General features: G+C 39.3%; 3 protein-coding genes across 4 annotated transcripts in view; 2 read left to right on the top strand and 1 right to left on the bottom strand.

The window, feature by feature from the left end:
- LOC128624991 (tetraspanin-31-B-like) overlaps positions 1-1,197 on the top strand; it is a 5,548-nt gene extending 4,351 nt beyond the window's left edge. For both annotated transcript variants that reach the window (XM_053652959.1, XM_053652958.1), the window contains exons 3-6: positions 1-48; positions 141-281; positions 773-883; positions 1,000-1,197. The exon at positions 1-48 is cut by the window's left edge and continues 33 nt beyond it. In XM_053652959.1, coding sequence (XP_053508934.1) covers positions 1-48; positions 141-281; positions 773-883; positions 1,000-1,074 — 375 coding nt within the window. In that variant the 3' untranslated portion in view covers positions 1,075-1,197. The remainder of the gene's footprint in view (positions 49-140; positions 282-772; positions 884-999) is intronic.
- Positions 1,198-2,368: 1,171 nt separating this feature from the next.
- Positions 2,369-8,481, bottom strand: cdk4 (cyclin-dependent kinase 4). The gene is made up of 8 exons (XM_053653470.1): positions 8,175-8,481; positions 7,026-7,249; positions 6,747-6,882; positions 6,488-6,655; positions 5,690-5,799; positions 5,538-5,588; positions 3,958-4,093; positions 2,369-3,565 (listed from the first exon to the last, which is right to left on the bottom strand). Exons 2-8 carry the CDS (start codon positions 7,241-7,243, stop codon positions 3,476-3,478), a joined length of 909 nt encoding a protein of 302 aa, XP_053509445.1. The 5' UTR covers positions 7,244-7,249; positions 8,175-8,481; the 3' UTR covers positions 2,369-3,475.
- A 1,111-nt stretch (positions 8,482-9,592) lies between these two features.
- Positions 9,593-14,585, top strand: mettl1 (methyltransferase 1, tRNA methylguanosine). The gene is made up of 6 exons (XM_053653081.1): positions 9,593-9,793; positions 10,255-10,388; positions 11,788-11,972; positions 12,261-12,374; positions 12,945-13,046; positions 13,753-14,585. The coding sequence occupies exons 1-6, from the start codon at positions 9,714-9,716 to the stop codon at positions 13,867-13,869; spliced, it is 732 nt and encodes a 243-aa protein (XP_053509056.1). The 5' UTR covers positions 9,593-9,713; the 3' UTR covers positions 13,870-14,585.
- The last annotated feature ends 2,364 nt before the right edge of the window (positions 14,586-16,949 follow it).

Here is a 16,949-nt window from a genome sequence, read left to right on the forward strand (position 1 = left end):
CAGTTCACTGTGTCGTGTTCCTGCCTCGCTTTAGGGAGAGAAAAACAGGTAAAATAATCCCAGACAAGCGATCTGATTGGCTGAGACCTGTTTCATCACTCCGCCCACTAACTAACAGCGGAGTGTGTGTGTGTGTACAGGAGAAGTTACTCAGCGTGTCCTGGGAGATGATGAGTGATGAAACTCGTCGGTCTCTGGAGCAGCAGCTGGATTGTTGTGGTCTGATGAACAGCGCTGAAAAGCTACATGTGTTCCGTACAGATGTGAAAGTGTGCACTGCTGTACGTTGTCATGTGACTCCACACGCACTGTTCTATTGGCCGAATTCACCCACATGGTCATGTGATCTCATTCTCAAGTAGAGGAAAATTTTGAGGTCACATGTAGCTGGATTATGAAGACGACATCCTTTTTACTGATCATCTGCTCTTTTTTCTCTATGCTTGAGTATCAGGTGTGATTTAAAGCTGCCAGTGGTGTAACACGGCGCCCCCTCCTGGTGATCATTTATTACATCTACACACTGTCTACTCTACACATAACACTGCATGGTTTAGCTGTGTAACACACGCCTGAGTAAAACTCCGCTTAACATTAACACTGCATTAACACACAGCAGATTCCTGATGTTTACACAGTGAGCAAACCAGCTGCATGTGACGACATTAATAAATAACATCACATCAATCAATCAATAAATAAATAAATAAATAAATAAATAATGTGTGCTCCATAAAATAAAAGTGTGTGTGTGTCTCTGTATGTGTTACAGGCATGTAAAACAACAGCTCACTGCTTCACATGTGGAGATTTGATGCTGCACCACGCTGCGGAGACGCTCAGAGTCCTGGGTGGAGTCGGATTATTCTGCAGCTTCTCACAGGTTCCTCATCAGTCATCACTTTAAATAAAAACTGCTAGATACTTATAGTTAAGGAATTTCTATATATATGTATATGTATGTGTGTGTGTGTGTGTGTGTGTGTGTGTGTGTTGTAGCTCGTGACTGTCTGGTTGGCTGTTCAATACAGAAACCAAAAGAACCCTCAGATCAGCTCTACAACCTCGTCATAACCACCAAAACTGTGTGATCATCATCTAGTGTGTGATTCTAGATTAATTTTATTTTTATTGACACTTTAATTTGTTTGTTAAAAAGAATTCACCTGAAATCTCAATAAATTTATATCAAGTTTATTGTGATGATAGTTTGTGATTCATTCTGATGGCCATGTATCAAAAGACACTGTACACTACACCATGTTCGCTATACCCTGTTCGCTACACCGTGTTCACTACACCCTGTTCACCACTCCCTGTACATTACACCCTGTACACTACTCTGTTCAATACACCCTGTTCACCACACTCTGTTCACTATACTCTGTTCACTACACCCTGTGTATGTGCTCCAGTTTTCACTTTATATTCACTAAAATGAATTCTACAGCATTAGTTCTGCCCCACTGATCTGGCTGTGAGAGCGCTGATATTTACTTGAACACCACTGAATGTATTGTTCCACCACCATATTCCAGATCTAGCCATAGTTCATTACACTGAAACCTTTACCACACTTACTACAGGCTGTCAGTCACTCTGTGCATTACCATGGCAACACGCAACATTCTATCCAGCTGTGGCTTCTTTAGGAACTATAATCATTGTTGGAGCAAAAATAAACTAAATATCTGACCATATTGTGTCTGAAATGTCAGTTACTCCATATTCTGGAGTTATTTCTGGAGTAACTGACGGTTATAGAACTGCTGTATAAAATCAACATCACACTCACCATCATGCTGCTGTACTGAATATCATCACAGCTGTGATTACCTGTTATTACCTGCAGCCCGGTGACTCCAGCCGTACACTGCTGTGCTGATATTCAGTGTAACATGACTGCGAGTGTAAAATTGCTTAGTTATCTTACAGACTGTATCTCAGGAGTGTTTTACAGTAGATTAAATGCAGTGTTAAATGTGAATAGATAAATAAACAGCTGTAAAAGAAACAGTGTTTAATGAGAAAATGAACAATACATTCTCACTGTTTTTAATGACCGATACAGAACACACACCAATTAAACGTAATACACACTGAACATGAACACATTTAGGTACGGATTAATAACAGCAGAGAACCATGTGTGTGTGTCCTCAAACTCGGTTCTATATTTATAGAACATTCACTTTAACTCCTGTATCTTTCTTAATTACGTGTTAAAGTAAAAACTCAATACTGATGATGAAGATGAAGATGAAGAGCGGGAGAGTCTCAGCCCATCATCATTTACACCAGATTCTAATCAGAGATCAGATCAAACACAAACAGTATTCTGATCATGAAGAATACCGGCCGTCTTTGTGCTCTGTAACGGCTTTTATTTTAATAATCAGCAACACAGAACATTTCCAATTTTAATGTGAAGTGTAATAAAAGTTTAGGCAGTTAGAGCAAAACAATCATTTAATATTAGCACGCATCTTTTCTTGAGATTATTCTGCAATAATAATAATAATAATAATAATAATAATAAAACTTATTTTTATTATAGATTTATTTTATATAAAAAATATTCAGAGAAAAAAAAGAAGAGATGACATTATTAATTTTCTGTACCTGGTGCTCATCGCTACAGATTTGGTTATAAAAGTGGAAAATTTGTTCAGTTTATTATCCGCTGATTAACGGTTTATAAAAATAGAAATAATCTGAAATACAAGAAAATAGCGATTCTTCTGGAAAAGTATTAATGATCTGATCAGCTCTACCTGTTATCATTGTGAAGTTATTGATTAGTGCTTCACACAGTTTGGATTTAGTTCTGTAGCGGACGTGTCGCATTGGCGTCGATGCTGTGCCTCGTGTTTCTGTATGAAATGATTTAACTGACCGTTAAAAAATAAAAAAATAAAATAAAATAAAATCACAAAAAGAAACAGTTCAGCTTAAAGTAAAAAATAAAATGTCCCTTTCACCCCAAACCGGGTCCATCAGCTGAGACGCACCGGGTGTCTAAACTAAAGCACAGCCTCAGGTTTAGCGTGAAGCATAAATTAAAGGCTACAGGTGTGGTGCGGTGTAAGAGGCACACTGCAGGGAACGGACGTCCTGCCACACCGGACTGTTAAAATCTGAGAAGAAGAGTGATGTTAATGTTATTAACACTGACGGTGTTTAGTGTGAACCTGCAGCACAGAGCTCAAGTGTTGCTCGATGCACAGAGACGGTGTGAAGAAACGGCGGTGCACGCTGTGGCGCTCCTCACGTGTGGACCGGGTCAAGACCCTGAGAGTTACTGACCACAGCCCAGTGGGGTTCAGTACAATAAGGAAATAAGAAGAATAAAACATTAGCCATGCTGTACAGGTTAAAGGTCAGTTTTTGGTCCATGTTATTTTATAAGTGAATAAACTCTGGACTAAAATCAGAATTCCAGAGTTTTCTTTAACGGCAGCGAGTCGTCCCTTCTTTACAGGCTATCGGATTGGTCAGAGAAGAACCCGTGCTCCAGAGCCTTCAGTGCCGAGATCCGCCTCAGGGGGTCAAAGGTCAACATTTTCTGTTAAAGAAGAAACAAAGGATATGAAGTTATAGTGAGTGATTATAGAGAATGTGTGAGTACAGTAAGTGTGTGATTATAAGGAGTGTGTCGTGTGTGCGTGTTTATGATTGTGTGTGTGTTATATATATATATATATATATATATATATATATATATATATATATAGTGTGTGTGAGTGTTTATAGTGTGCATGTGTGATTATATATTATTGTGTGTTTGAGGTTAAAGTGTGTGTGTTATTACAGAGAGTGTATGTGATTAGAGATAGAGCGAGTATGTGTTTGTTTAAGCGCCACCACACACACACACACACACACACAGACACACACAGACACACACAGACACACACAGACACACACAGACACACACAGACACACACAGACACACACCATGAGCAGATCCGCCCCCTCATTGGTTAACTCTGGGATCTGATCTGTGATTGGCTGAGGATTCTGAGGACTGAAGTTTTCTCGAGATAGTGTGACATCATTAGGCCACTCCTCCTCATTCGGCAGACCAATCACACTGCGGAAAAAACATATAAAGGGTGGGACATGAGAGGGGGGAAAGTAATCAGTAAAGTAATCAGTGTGTGTTGATTATAAATCAGTAAAATACTGGATCAGTGTTTAACAGTGAGGAGAGTTTCAGAGTGCAGTACAACTCACACTGTCAACTATCTATTATATTTCATCACACACAGACACACACACACACACACACACACACACACACACACCCTAACAACGATAAACACTGATGCAGGTCATGTGATCTGATGATCTACAGCCACGTTTCAGATAGATCAACGTTTCAGCCTGGTCCCTCTAACCCATCACACACCTCCTCTCCATCGGCACATTCTCTCTTAAATGAATGATTTCACTGTTTTTCTGCTGTCTATAAAAACCACACTAAATATATTAATAAATAAATACTTTATAAACATCTCAGAAGGAAACACTGCTAATACACAAGTTTACTGAACAAAAAAGTGTTTTAAAGTAAAAACTCTGCTGTTTCCCCAGAGCAAGAAACCGTAATAAATAACCAACAACTTACACACGCCATAACATCTGTCCAATCCTGCTGTGCGTTTTCCCAAAAACTCAGAACACTAACTCCTTAACTTCATCTTCAGCGTTTTCTTTAAGTAACAAGAAATTTCTTCAGAAACTCTATTTTCTTTCTTTTTTTTTAAACACTTTTCCATCACTGTCAGCGTCTTTTATCCTGGAGTGTGTATTCAGTATCAGCTGCACAGGAAAGAGTCAGAGTGACCCACGAAAGTAATCATTTAAAGTACCTGTGAAGCGCCTTGATACACACAGTGTTATTCCATGTGTTGATGTAATTTCCACTGAAACAGGAAGTCAGGGCAGGGCATATTGTGTGGCTCCTCACCCTTTTTAAATGGCCAATAGCGTTTAGCTTACCTCACAGTCCATGCTAAGCCATACTTGACAGTTAATACCATGGATTTTTAAAATTGTCGGGGGCGGGACACTTCAGATTCTAGAGAGCGTTTGATTGGACAGAAAATCTGAAGTGCAGAGTGATGCCATCAAAACTGTTGATCCGTATCGGAGGTAGAGAGAGAGACTGGACATTTTGTATGTGTACATCTTCTAAATGCGGATTCTGTCAGCGCACTAACTTCTAGATAACCTTAAGGCTATTAATATTCACACTAAAGCCACAAAACTTCCATTTTGATTTCATGGCGACTTTAAAATCGACCAGCAGTCTGTTCGGAGGACGAGAAGGACGACGTTATATTATATAAAGTAAATTTTATATAATATTTTATGGACTATTAAAGCTACTGCTTTTGAAGAAAGATAGAAAATGGAGAAGTGGGAAAAAGGATGAGAAAGAAAAGACAAACAGAAGAAAAGATTCTTCTTCTATTTGCCGACGCACAACAGCAATCACATGAAGTACGAAGTGATATAAAATTCAAACGTACGAGAAGATCTTGGTCAGCTGGTCCGCTTCAGATTCTCCACAAAACAGAGGCCTGGAAAAACAAAATCCAGTCAGGAGAGAGTTCCAATAAAAACTAAATAATACAGAACGAACACGTGATATAAAGGATTCAGAGAGGCGACGCCGACACACTTGCGTGTGAACATCTCAGCGAAGATGCAGCCGGTACTCCACAGATCCACAGGCGTGGCATAACTAGAACCAAGCAGAACCTCCGGAGAACGGTACCACAACGTCACCACCTTACACACACACACACACACACACACACAGAGTATTAAAATTATTTTGTGACAAATGAACTGTAGAAGTACGACCCCTGGGAAATATGATGGAATCGGCACGTTTAGAGGAAGCTCACACAGCTTTTTACTTCGTAGCAAAAAAACAAATCGCAGATGTGATTTTTTTTTAAATATCTGAGCATTCTGGATTTGTGAAAAACACCTCAAACAAATTAAAGGAAATGATTTTAATTAATGGCATATTTTTTTCCAGATCAAATTGAGGAAAAACAATTGAATCAGCTTGTAATTAGCATTTCTAAAACAAATAACAGTACGAGTCTAAAAATGTGAATTAGTTTGCAGTTAAAAGAGAGCGTTTACACACCTTAACCAGGGACGCCAACAAGAGAGTGGAACAACGGAGAGGATTAGAAAACTCCTTCAGGTGCCATTATTTAAAATAACTTCATTAAACATGTTTGAGGTGTTTTACAAAGCCAGAATGTTCAGCTATTAAACAAACATTGTTTCGTGTGCGATTTATATCTGCAATTTGTTTATTCGCTACGAAATAAAAAGCCGAGTGAACATCCTCTGAATTCCATCATTATCACCAGGAGTTGTAATGAAAAAAACCCTTTATCTCCAGCATTTAAAATAATTATATTAATTAGTAGACAGCCGTGTGTGTGAGTGTGTGTACCACAGGTGTTAGAGCCATGGTACAGCTGTATATTCGAGCCAGTCCAAAGTCGGCGAGTTTAATCTGACCGCGACTTGTCACCAGGATGTTCTCTGGCTTCAGGTCCCGATGGAGAACCAGGTGAGAGTGAAGGAACGACAAACCACACAGCAACTGACGCATCAGATCCTACACACACACACACACACACACACACATTAGCATGCTAAATGAGATCCTAAAGAGTGATATTTCCCCATGTTAATGACATCACTCCTACCCTGACACGGTGAAGGGGCAGTCCAGGTGGGGGAGCTTTCTCCAAATACGTCTTCAAATCCTGATCCACGTGTTCGAACACCAACGTCACCTTCGTCTCCTGCTCCGTCCTCAAACTCGCACACACATCCATCAGCCTGAAACACACAGACACACAGACACACACACACACACACACACACACACAGGTCTAATAAAGGTACTTGATGATGTTGGGATGGTTGAACTGTTCCAGGTGCCTGAGCAGGGTGATGGTGTATGTGGGTGTGTGAGTGTGTACTTGACGATGTTGGGATGGTCGAACTGCTCCAGACGTTTGAGCAGAGCGACTTCTCTCACAGTGGACAGAGGAAGTCCCTCCTGATCCGTCTGCACTCTGACGCTCTTCAGAGCCACGAACTTGCCGCTCTCTTTATCTCGCGCTTTATACACAGTCCCATAAGCTCCGCCCCCGATCTCCGCCACCGGCTCGTACTGCACAACCCCGTCCTGCGCCATCACCTGCTACACAACACAATATCACAACACACCAGAGTGAGGAGTCGGACTTACACATGCTGTGTTAATCACACACACACCCTGTAGGAAGTCAAACTTTACACATCTGTCTGTCTGATCTCATTAATATCACTATAGAGTAATCTACAGTGTACTGCATTAACTCATTAATATTAATGTGGGTGATTTATATATTTACATTATCAATATTAATTTATTCATGTTGTGTGTAAACACTTCACATTAACCATTTCTCCTACTCTAAATACATGTGCGTGTGTTTTGTACTAACTCCATGGAATCTGTATTGATGACAGCCAACCCAACATTCTCACCAACACACACACACACACAGCATTCCCAGACAAATTCTTGAACTCTGTCTTTCTAATGCCTCACTGTAAAACCAGACAATTTCACACTCAACTGAAAACTCAAGCTGCACGTGTGCATGCATATACACACACACACACACACTAAAGCAGTCATTTGTGTCACAGATTTTTTTTTAAATCAACTGTGTTTAAGCCTGAAGTTGTGTAAAACCCCCAGTGTGTGTCAGTGTGTGTGTGTGTGTTATTTCTGACCCTGAAGCTGTCTCTCTTTAAAACACGTGTTGCTGTTGCTGCTCTTGCTTTGTTCATTAAATCCACAAGGAAATCACCTGAGCTCTGTACTGAAGCCTGACCCGCTCAAATCCCGGGATGATGCCAAATGTTCTAGCTGATTAACCCGCTAATTAACCTGCTGATTGGACCGAACCCACAGAGCCGGAAGGACTCGGTTCATCCCACCCACACGCACGCGCTGCAGCTCTGCCATCTGGACATTTCCACATGAAGCTTCATTAAACCCGCGACTCATTAAACCCTCATTAAACCCAGAACATGGGTTAGATCTGAAAGGAAACGCTCAATGTTTCTCCACTTACCGAGTTTCCTCTGTGAGTTATTTCACGCCAGAACTCGCGAGAAGTAAGAAACTGCACACAAGCTGCACATCTGGCCTTCTCTCTCTCTCCCTCTCCCTCACTCTCCCTCTCTTTCTTTCTCTCTCAAGCACTTTTAAACACTTCCTTTACTTGTCCTGTACTTTATAAACTATAATATCACACAGATGAAGCTTTTCTCTTTTCTCGCTTCTCCTCACTTCTAAATAAAACTTCTCTCAGCTCGCTAACTGAACCCTCATTGTGAAAATGAGACGCTTCCTGTGCTTTCATACGTCAGACAGGGGGCGGGACCACGTGCGTCCAAACCATGCCCGCTGGCACAACGTCATCCACTGGACCCGCCCACACGCCGACAGGTGCTCTTTAGAGCTGATAAACGATTTATTTATTTCCTTTATCTCATTATCTCCCCAGCTAAACATAATTTCACTTCAATTCATTTCAGTTTAAATGCACAGGGATTTATTTATTTTAGTGAAGATCATTTATAAAACATTTCTGTTAAACCTTCTCTGCATTTATCACTAAACATATTAACAACATGTTTATTACTGAAACATGTTGTGTAGACTCCTACAAAGAATGACTAAAAATAAAAATATGTACACATATCACATATATCATACATTTATTGTTATTAGCTAAATTTCATATCTGTGAGTGTTAAATCTTAGGAAAGATGCAATAATTGATTTCTTTTAAAACAGACACTTTACTCAAATCACCATCAGCCTTCTTTGCTCATATTTACCAAGGGTGCCAATATTAATGGAGGGCACTCTATAACATGTTTGCATCACAATTTTCATTTCAAACAGTAAGAGAGTGGAGACGAGTTTTAATTTACTTTTTTTCTGTGAACTTAAAAAAGTGGCATTAATATTCATTTCTACACTGTACTGAATGTACAGTGAATCTGTACAGTGAATGAATCTCCATATTCTCTTTATCTCATTAACAGAAACGTTTACACATTTTCTTTTTCATTTTATTTCTCTCTACATTGTTGTCATGAGATGCTGATTTAGCCAATCAGAGACGGCCTTTTAACATGAACTATTTCACTTATAGTAACAAAGGCTCAATAAAACTCATATCCATATAAAAATAAAATAACGCTAGAAATATAGTTTAATTATGTTGATTACAAGCTGAGGAAAACATTGTTTATTTATTTAAAAATTTATTTATTGTCTTTTATTTCTTCATTTATCGAGTTTAAATGGTAAATATTTTAAGTATTGAGTTTAATTAAAATGAGTTGTGTTAAAAATAAGTTTTGTGAATTCGCATTTATGTGATTATTATTATTATTATTATTATTATTATTATTATAAGCCATTCAGAGACGCCTCTCTTTGTGCCTGGGGTGTGACGTCATTCGTCTGCGACTCCTCTCGGCTGTCGCGTGCCGGTGTTGCTGCTAGCTCAGTTTAGTTCGTTTCACTTGAACTTTCTCTGATTAAACGCTTTATTTCATCAGTAACACTTGAATACACACACACTGGGAGGTTCAGGATGAGTGTGTGTATGCCTCAGAAGAAGTTTTATCGGCAGAGAGCTCACTCTAACCCCATGGCTGATCACACATTCGAGTAGTGAGTGTTTTATGAACATAAATTCGCTTTATTTTTATTATTAAAGGCCTCTTTTAGCTTCGCTTCCTGTTACAGAAGAAACAGAAACTCCACATGCAGGTTTATTATATATTTGTTTATTTTAAATCGGATGCAAACATGTAAAAGCTGATTAAAAGTTAGTACACCCTAGATGCAGTGTGTGGATGTAGATGGAGTTCTGACACATGTACTGAGTGAGATTAATTACACGCCTCTTTTCTCATGCTGAATAATCCTTTTAAATAAATTACTATAAAGTAGTATATCGTATCTGCTCTCCTGTCTTTATTGTATAGTAGTATATCTTCTCCTTACTTTTTAATAATAAGGTTAATGTGTATATATCACTATTCTCCTACATCAGCTTGCTTTATTAGTCAAAAGAAACACTTCATATCTCTATACTGAACACATTTTCTGTGTGTGTGTGTTTGTTTCAGTCCCGTGTGTCCAGAGCAGATGGACTGGTCTCAGCATTATCCTGAGTATTTCACCTCAGATGAACAGATGGAGATAGGACGGAGCACTCGGGTGGAGTTCGCTGATATCGGGTGTGGATATGGAGGACTGCTGGGTAGATCTCTCTCTCTCTCTCTCTCTCTCTCTCTCTCTCTCACACACACACACACACACACACACACACACACACACACACACACACAAAACACTATCAGTATTATTATCTCTGGTGTGCAGGAAGCAGAATATCTCTCACTGCAGAAACAGTACTGATATATGCTGTTAGAAATGAACGACAGATAAGAACTAAAAATCCTCCGACTTTGAGCTCCAGTTTCTCCTCAACTCACTTTATTCTTCATTACAGCTTTATTCTGCTTTCACGTGTTCCTCAGAAGCTCCTGGTCCCTGTCCTGTTCTAGTTTGGTTTCTCTGTAATGTAAATCTGTGAACACGTCCACAGTGTAGGAGGAGAGAGAGAGAGAGAGTGGTGTGGTTTGTATGAATGACGACTAAAACTGAGCTGCATTTAAAACATAAAGAACTGACCAATTAAATTTTTCTATGAGACATGCTTGATCAGACACACTCGATCAGACATGAGACACGCTCGATCAGACATGCTCGATCAGACATGAGACACGCTCGATCAGACATTAGACACGCTTGATCAGACACACTCGATCAGAACTGTTTCTGAAGCTCAGACCTGGAATTAGACCCTGGAGAATGTTCAGGGGTTACACTTGTTTCCGATTATTCTGAAAGCATATGATGGCAGCGTTATTCTCACTTCCACAATCAGCCACAAGGAGGCGTTGTTAATTAAACTCACATCATTCATCTGTAATTTTATTAAATACAGCACTACAGTACTCCTGATTCTTTTCTGTTTATTTTCCGTATTTATTGAGTGAATTTCACTTTCTCCCTTTGTATATTTTAATTGTGATTCTTTTAAATAGTAAAAGCATTCTGTTAAACATTCTCACCAAATACGAATACCATTTTTCTTTCGCTTCATTTTGATACCAATGACGAAAAATACATAACACATTAACGATGTGGTTTAATTCTTCTAAATGCATTAAAGGTCAGTCATGTCCTGATTATTTACATTCATTTAATAATACATTTAAACGTAAAAACTAATATATTAAAAAAGGTTTTCTTGTTAAAATGTTGGTTGTAAATCCCGAATCAGCCACAAGGGGTCGCCATCACATTATTACCTCTAGTGCAATATTTATATCTCAACTCATTAATCACTCCTTTTATCTGCTCTTATTCTTTTTTTTATACAGGATGCATTTCCTAGTTTAGTACAAAAAAATCTTTGCATTTTATTTCCAATATAGAAATGTTGAAGAATTATAAAGGAGAAATTCAGATGAATGTTGTGTTTTGGAGGAAAATGATTATTAAAACAGACCATACACATGAATGATTAATGATCTGATGGATGATGTTAATGTATTTAATTTAATCAGATTTATTTTTCATCCCTGTGTTAGTGGAGTTATCTCCGCTATTCCCTGATCAGCTCATTCTGGGTTTGGAGATTCGGGTTAAAGTCTCAGATTACGTTCAGGACCGAATCCGATCGCTCCGAGCCTCAGAACCGGGAAAATACCAGAACATAGCCTGTCTCCGCAGCAACGCCATGAAATATCTCCCCAACTTCTTCACTAAAGGACAGGTGAGTCAGGAACACAGGTTAAAACTTCACACACACATCCTCTATTTTTAACTGTTATATGTATAATAAAGTATGTATATAATCTTATAATAATATTATACGTAATAATATAATGTCATTTATCATGATATGGATCTCATTATTGTATCTAACTTTAACCTTTATTTCATTACACACTCATCTGTATAGTGCCTTTATAAGCAAAGTTACACACGCTGTACAAACACTCAAGAAGTGTGTGTGTGTGTGTGTGTGTGTGTGTGTGTGTGTGCGTGTATGTGTATGCAGCTCAGTAAGATGTTCTTCCTGTTTCCGGATCCACATTTCAAAAAAACAAAGCACAAATGGAGGATCATCAGTCCAACTTTATTAGCGGAGTACGCATACACACTCCGAGTTGGGGTAAGAAACACACACTGAGAGAAAGACTGGCTGAGAAAGAATTTCCAGTCTGTGTACCATGTTCAGGTCATGTAGGGATTGCTTCATACTGGAGGAACCTTCATCTCAGCGTTTTGCTGGTTTCTGAAGAACGATCTGGTTCTGAAAGTCCGCATCCACACTGCAGCTTCTGTGAATGGTGTGTTCTGATTATTCAGGAAATCAGAGTAAAAGCCAACGGCACGGAGGACTCAAGCTGATGTTTACTCTCGCATCTATTTCTGTCCCTCACTCAGACACTGAATCATCCGATTCATCAACTGATTCACTCCATCAACTGATTCACTTCTTCATCTGATTCACTTTATTATCTTGCATGTCATTCTCTCTCTCTGAGTGTAAAATCTGTATTTAATGTGGAGTAGTATCTGTCTCTCTCACACACACGCACACACAATGTATACACATGTTCACATCTGCTTGTCTTGTGTTTATCTGATAAAGTGAGGCTGTCACTGCTATCTGTTCAACTTGTGATGCCATAGTGATGGTTTCTGTGTGTGTGTGTGTGTGTGTGTGTGTGATTTGCAGGGTTTAGTTTACACCATGACGGATGTAGAGGAAGTGCACGTGTGGATGGTGAAACACTTTACAGAGCATCCGCTATTCAGCCAAGTGTCTGAGGAGGAGCTGGTACTGTTTTTATACGTGCACACATGCACGCACACACACACACACCCCTGCACAACATACACGGACTGGAACACACACTTATAAATACTTGTTTATTCCCACACTGAGGAGAGACAGACATATATAATTGTGGAATGTCAGGGACGAGCAGACGAATAGACAGAAGTAACAACTGACAGACAGATGAATAGATTTGCAGTTGTGCAACTGGACAGATGGAAGGGCAGATAAGCAGGGGTACATGGGTAAACTGGATAGATGGACAATTAGACAGGGGAGGTGGAGACTCATACAACCAGATTGGACTGTGGGATAGAGGGACGGAGGGGCAGTAGGGACGTAGGGAGAGACAGATGAGCTGACAGAGGGGCAGTAGGGACGGCGGGAGAAACAGACGGGTGGACGGAGGGAGGGGTGGACAGAGGTACAAACAGACAGGTGGACGGAGGAAGAGAGGGACGGGTGGACGGAGGGAGGGAGAGACAGATGAGATGACGGAGGGGCAGTAGGGACGGAGGGAGAGACAGATGAGATGACAGAGAGGCAGTAGGTACGGCGGGAGAAACAGACGGGTGGACGGAGGGGCAGTAGGGACGGAGGGAGGGGTGGACAGAGGGACAGACAGATGACAGACAGATAGATAAGTAGAAAGTTTCTGTACTTTTGGCAGCACTTTAACATGGCCTTTGACCTTTTGTCCCTACAGAAGGATGACATCATCGTGGGCCGTTTGGGGACGTGTACAGAAGAAGGGAAGAAGGTGCAGAGAAATGGAGGGAAGAACTTCCTCGCTGTGTTTCGCCGAGTCGAGGATCCGAGCTGAAACATTTTCATCTAAACCCCATACTGATCACATGACCATCAAAACCCTGGAGTGATCACATGACCATCAAACCCCTGGAGTGATCACATGACCTCCAAAACCCTGGAGTGATCACATGACCACCTGAGCTATGAACATACCATTTAACTCTGGGCTGAGAAAGTTTCCACACATCCTGTTTTCCAGAAACAATTCATGTTTTACACAGTTACAATCTGATTAGTTTTTTTGTGGATGAAGTTCTAAATATTCCGTTTTATTTCTGCTTCAGTCCTCAGTTCAGAATTGTTTAAGTAAATAATAATCAAATAAATAAAGCACCTTTTTATGTTTCTGTTTCCTAAGTGTTTAACGGAAATGTATTTTATTCTGAAAACTGGTTTAGAACAGACCTCTGCAGTGTCACACACCGGTTATGGGTCAGAACTCGTTGCTGTTCAGGCAGAAAGTCGTTTTTTCCCTTCAGTCGTCTGCTTTTTTCCTGAGTTAGCAGTAAGTTAATCTCTCTCTCTCTCTCTCTCTCTCTCTCTCTCTCTCTCTCAGAGATACGCCGCTGTGTCCGTTCCTCTGCCCTTTACTCTTTCACCCACAAACCTGAACAGATTTTTCCTGAAGTCCATCTTTCTGTTCTGTGAAAACTGCTTTAATAAAGAGACCGATGTGCTCTTTAAACATTCTCTCTAAACATTAGCTCTTCTTCCAAATGATTTTTTTAAGTTAACATTACGTTGAGGACAAAACTTTCAATGTGTGTGTTCTTATATCCTCATCGTTCTCATCAGTAATATTAAATATAAAAACCAGTTTGGTTTCTGTCCTGCAGCAGAGTTTCTCATTACAGACCTTCTGCTTTTTCCAGTTTTTATTTTCCTGCCTCTTTTCTGAACATGAGCAGGTGTACTCTCACAGCAGTTACAACATTTCTCTATAAATCAGAGTAAAACTCTTCCTGAGTTCAGATCTGTTCACAGAAAGGTGAGTGATCACAGGTAAAATAATCCTGATAATCATACCCTTCAGTCATTTAAACACTAAACACACACATATTCTACAGTTTAAATAAAATGCTAGTTAATAATCACTAATTCTGTTCTGATACATAAGCTATGAGCTAACACAAAAGTTAGCAAACAATACACATCATTATGCTAATCACTAACATAAAGGTAGCGGCTAAAAACAGCTAAACGCCAGATGTGTCTTAATAAAATTAATAATAATAAATTCAAAGCTTCATTTTTGAACTTTAACACATTTTGTGCACACACACACACACACACACACACACACACACAGTGTTTGGCTCTGAGCCAGTTAGCTGCAGCTAAGTCAGATCAATTTCTTGGATAAATTTATTCAGATATTTAATCACTATTTTTTTTCCAGTCACTTCAGAGAAACATAAATCATTAACTAACTTGTTCGTGTGTGTGTGAAACACATTTCTGACTAGCATGTTGGAAGGAAACAGGCTAGCCAGTAATGAAACCCTGTCATCAGCTAACAGTAAAATTCTCTCTCTCTGTTTATGTTTAAAATTCTGTTTTATTCAAATCACACTGATGTAAATAACGTTTATTAAAAGCAGATTGATGTTAAACCTCTTCATTTCTCTCTTAAACCTGAACACTGATCAGATTAAAATGTGAATTCTGAATTTAAATCTGTGCTAGGCTAACTAGCAGCCCTAGTGACTAGCAAGTTAGCCTGAAAGTTACAGCTGCAATCTAAAGGATTCAATCCCCAGTGCAAATCAGGTTTATTGTCAAAATTTACAGACTTTCAGCTGTTTGCAATGAACAAATCAAACAAAAACAATTGCATATTCATGGGGTGAATAATTATGAGACTGGAGAAGTCATTATAAGTTGAATTTGGGGAAACCACAGGAAGCATTCGTTGTAATGAAGTACTTCAATTGCTTTTGTTTGATTTGTTCATTACAAACAGCTGAAAGTCTGCAATTGTAGCTCTTTGAGGTGTTATGCTGGGGTATAACCTGTAATTCCCCCAAATACAGCTGGTAAAAACCACCAAAAACAACCCCCAACTCTAAATTTCAACTCATTAGCTTCCCTGTTTACAGAGTGATGTCACAATAACACAATCGCTCACACTGAGAACAGCGTAAAATTAATCTTCTCTACTTTTAAATGAGTTTATAGCAGCATTGTAACATCAGTTCATATACAGATACAGTACTCAGTTAAATCTATAACACTGATCACTGTTTAGAGAAGGTAATCATCAACATTAGTGTTATCACTAATGTTAGCCAGCTAGCTTGTTGCTAAGCTACTCGCTATTGTCCGCTGTTGTTGCTGTGCTGCGATTTCAGTCTAAAATGTTGTATAAATGTTTAAAAGTCACTACAGTAGAACAGAAGCAGGAGCCTATTAGGCCTGTAAGTGTAAAAGTGCAGTTAAAGAAGCTTTTTATGAGTAGCTTTATGTTCTCTGACAGAGCAGACAAAACACGCTTTTATGGAGGCATCCATGTTGTTTTTTCCACTTTGCGTGTAGAACATGTCTAGGTGGGAGATGACGTTATTACAACTTGCAAATTACCACCTACAAGTTACACAACACAACAACACAGCAATATATTAGCAAGTTAGACTCCGATTTAGCACAGGTCTGACTGCTGGCTACACAACATTGCTCAGTAACACACACACACACACACACACACACACACACACACACTACAGAAAGATTAAGAATTTCATTACTGAGCTATGTGAAATTCCTGCACTAGTCAGAAACACTGTACTCAGATAAATTAGCTAAATAATATTCAGTAAATGTTAGCATCTAGCATATCAGCTATCAGGACTCCAGTGCTAACTGATTAGCCATGATTATTAGCAACACTGGCATTAATGTTTTTTTCTTCATGTGTACATTTTTACTTTGTAGTTTTATCTGCAGCGCACTACATCACTACATACATTAATATTTTTTACAACTTTTACACAAATATTGTGTGTGTGTGTGTGTGTGTGTGTGTGTGTGTGAAAGAGAGAGAGATTTTAGTGACTTCTATTATCTGAGTGTCAGAAGCTGTCCTAGATTTTATTT

This window comes from Ictalurus furcatus, chromosome 21 (assembly GCF_023375685.1).
Source record: "Ictalurus furcatus strain D&B chromosome 21, Billie_1.0, whole genome shotgun sequence".
NCBI classification, from domain to species: Eukaryota; Metazoa; Chordata; class Actinopteri; order Siluriformes; family Ictaluridae; genus Ictalurus; species Ictalurus furcatus.

Excerpts from the sequence above, each read along its gene's own strand:
- cdk4 (XM_053653470.1), bottom strand. The coding sequence starts at position 7,243 with ATGGCGCAGGACGGGGTTGTGCAGTACGAGCCGGTGGCGGAGATCGGG. Across the intron at positions 6,656-6,746 it reads TGCCCCTTCACCGTGTCAGG|GATCTGATGCGTCAGTTGCT; the intron begins GTAGGAGTGATG and ends GTGTGTGTGTAG. Across the intron at positions 4,094-5,537 it reads CAGCTGACCAAGATCTTCTC|TGTGATTGGTCTGCCGAATG; the intron begins GTACGTTTGAAT and ends TTTTTTCCGCAG.
- mettl1 (XM_053653081.1), top strand. The coding sequence starts at position 9,714 with ATGAGTGTGTGTATGCCTCAGAAGAAGTTTTATCGGCAGAGAGCTCAC. Across the intron at positions 11,973-12,260 it reads ACTTCTTCACTAAAGGACAG|CTCAGTAAGATGTTCTTCCT; the intron begins GTGAGTCAGGAA and ends ATGTGTATGCAG. Across the intron at positions 12,375-12,944 it reads CATACACACTCCGAGTTGGG|GGTTTAGTTTACACCATGAC; the intron begins GTAAGAAACACA and ends TGTGATTTGCAG.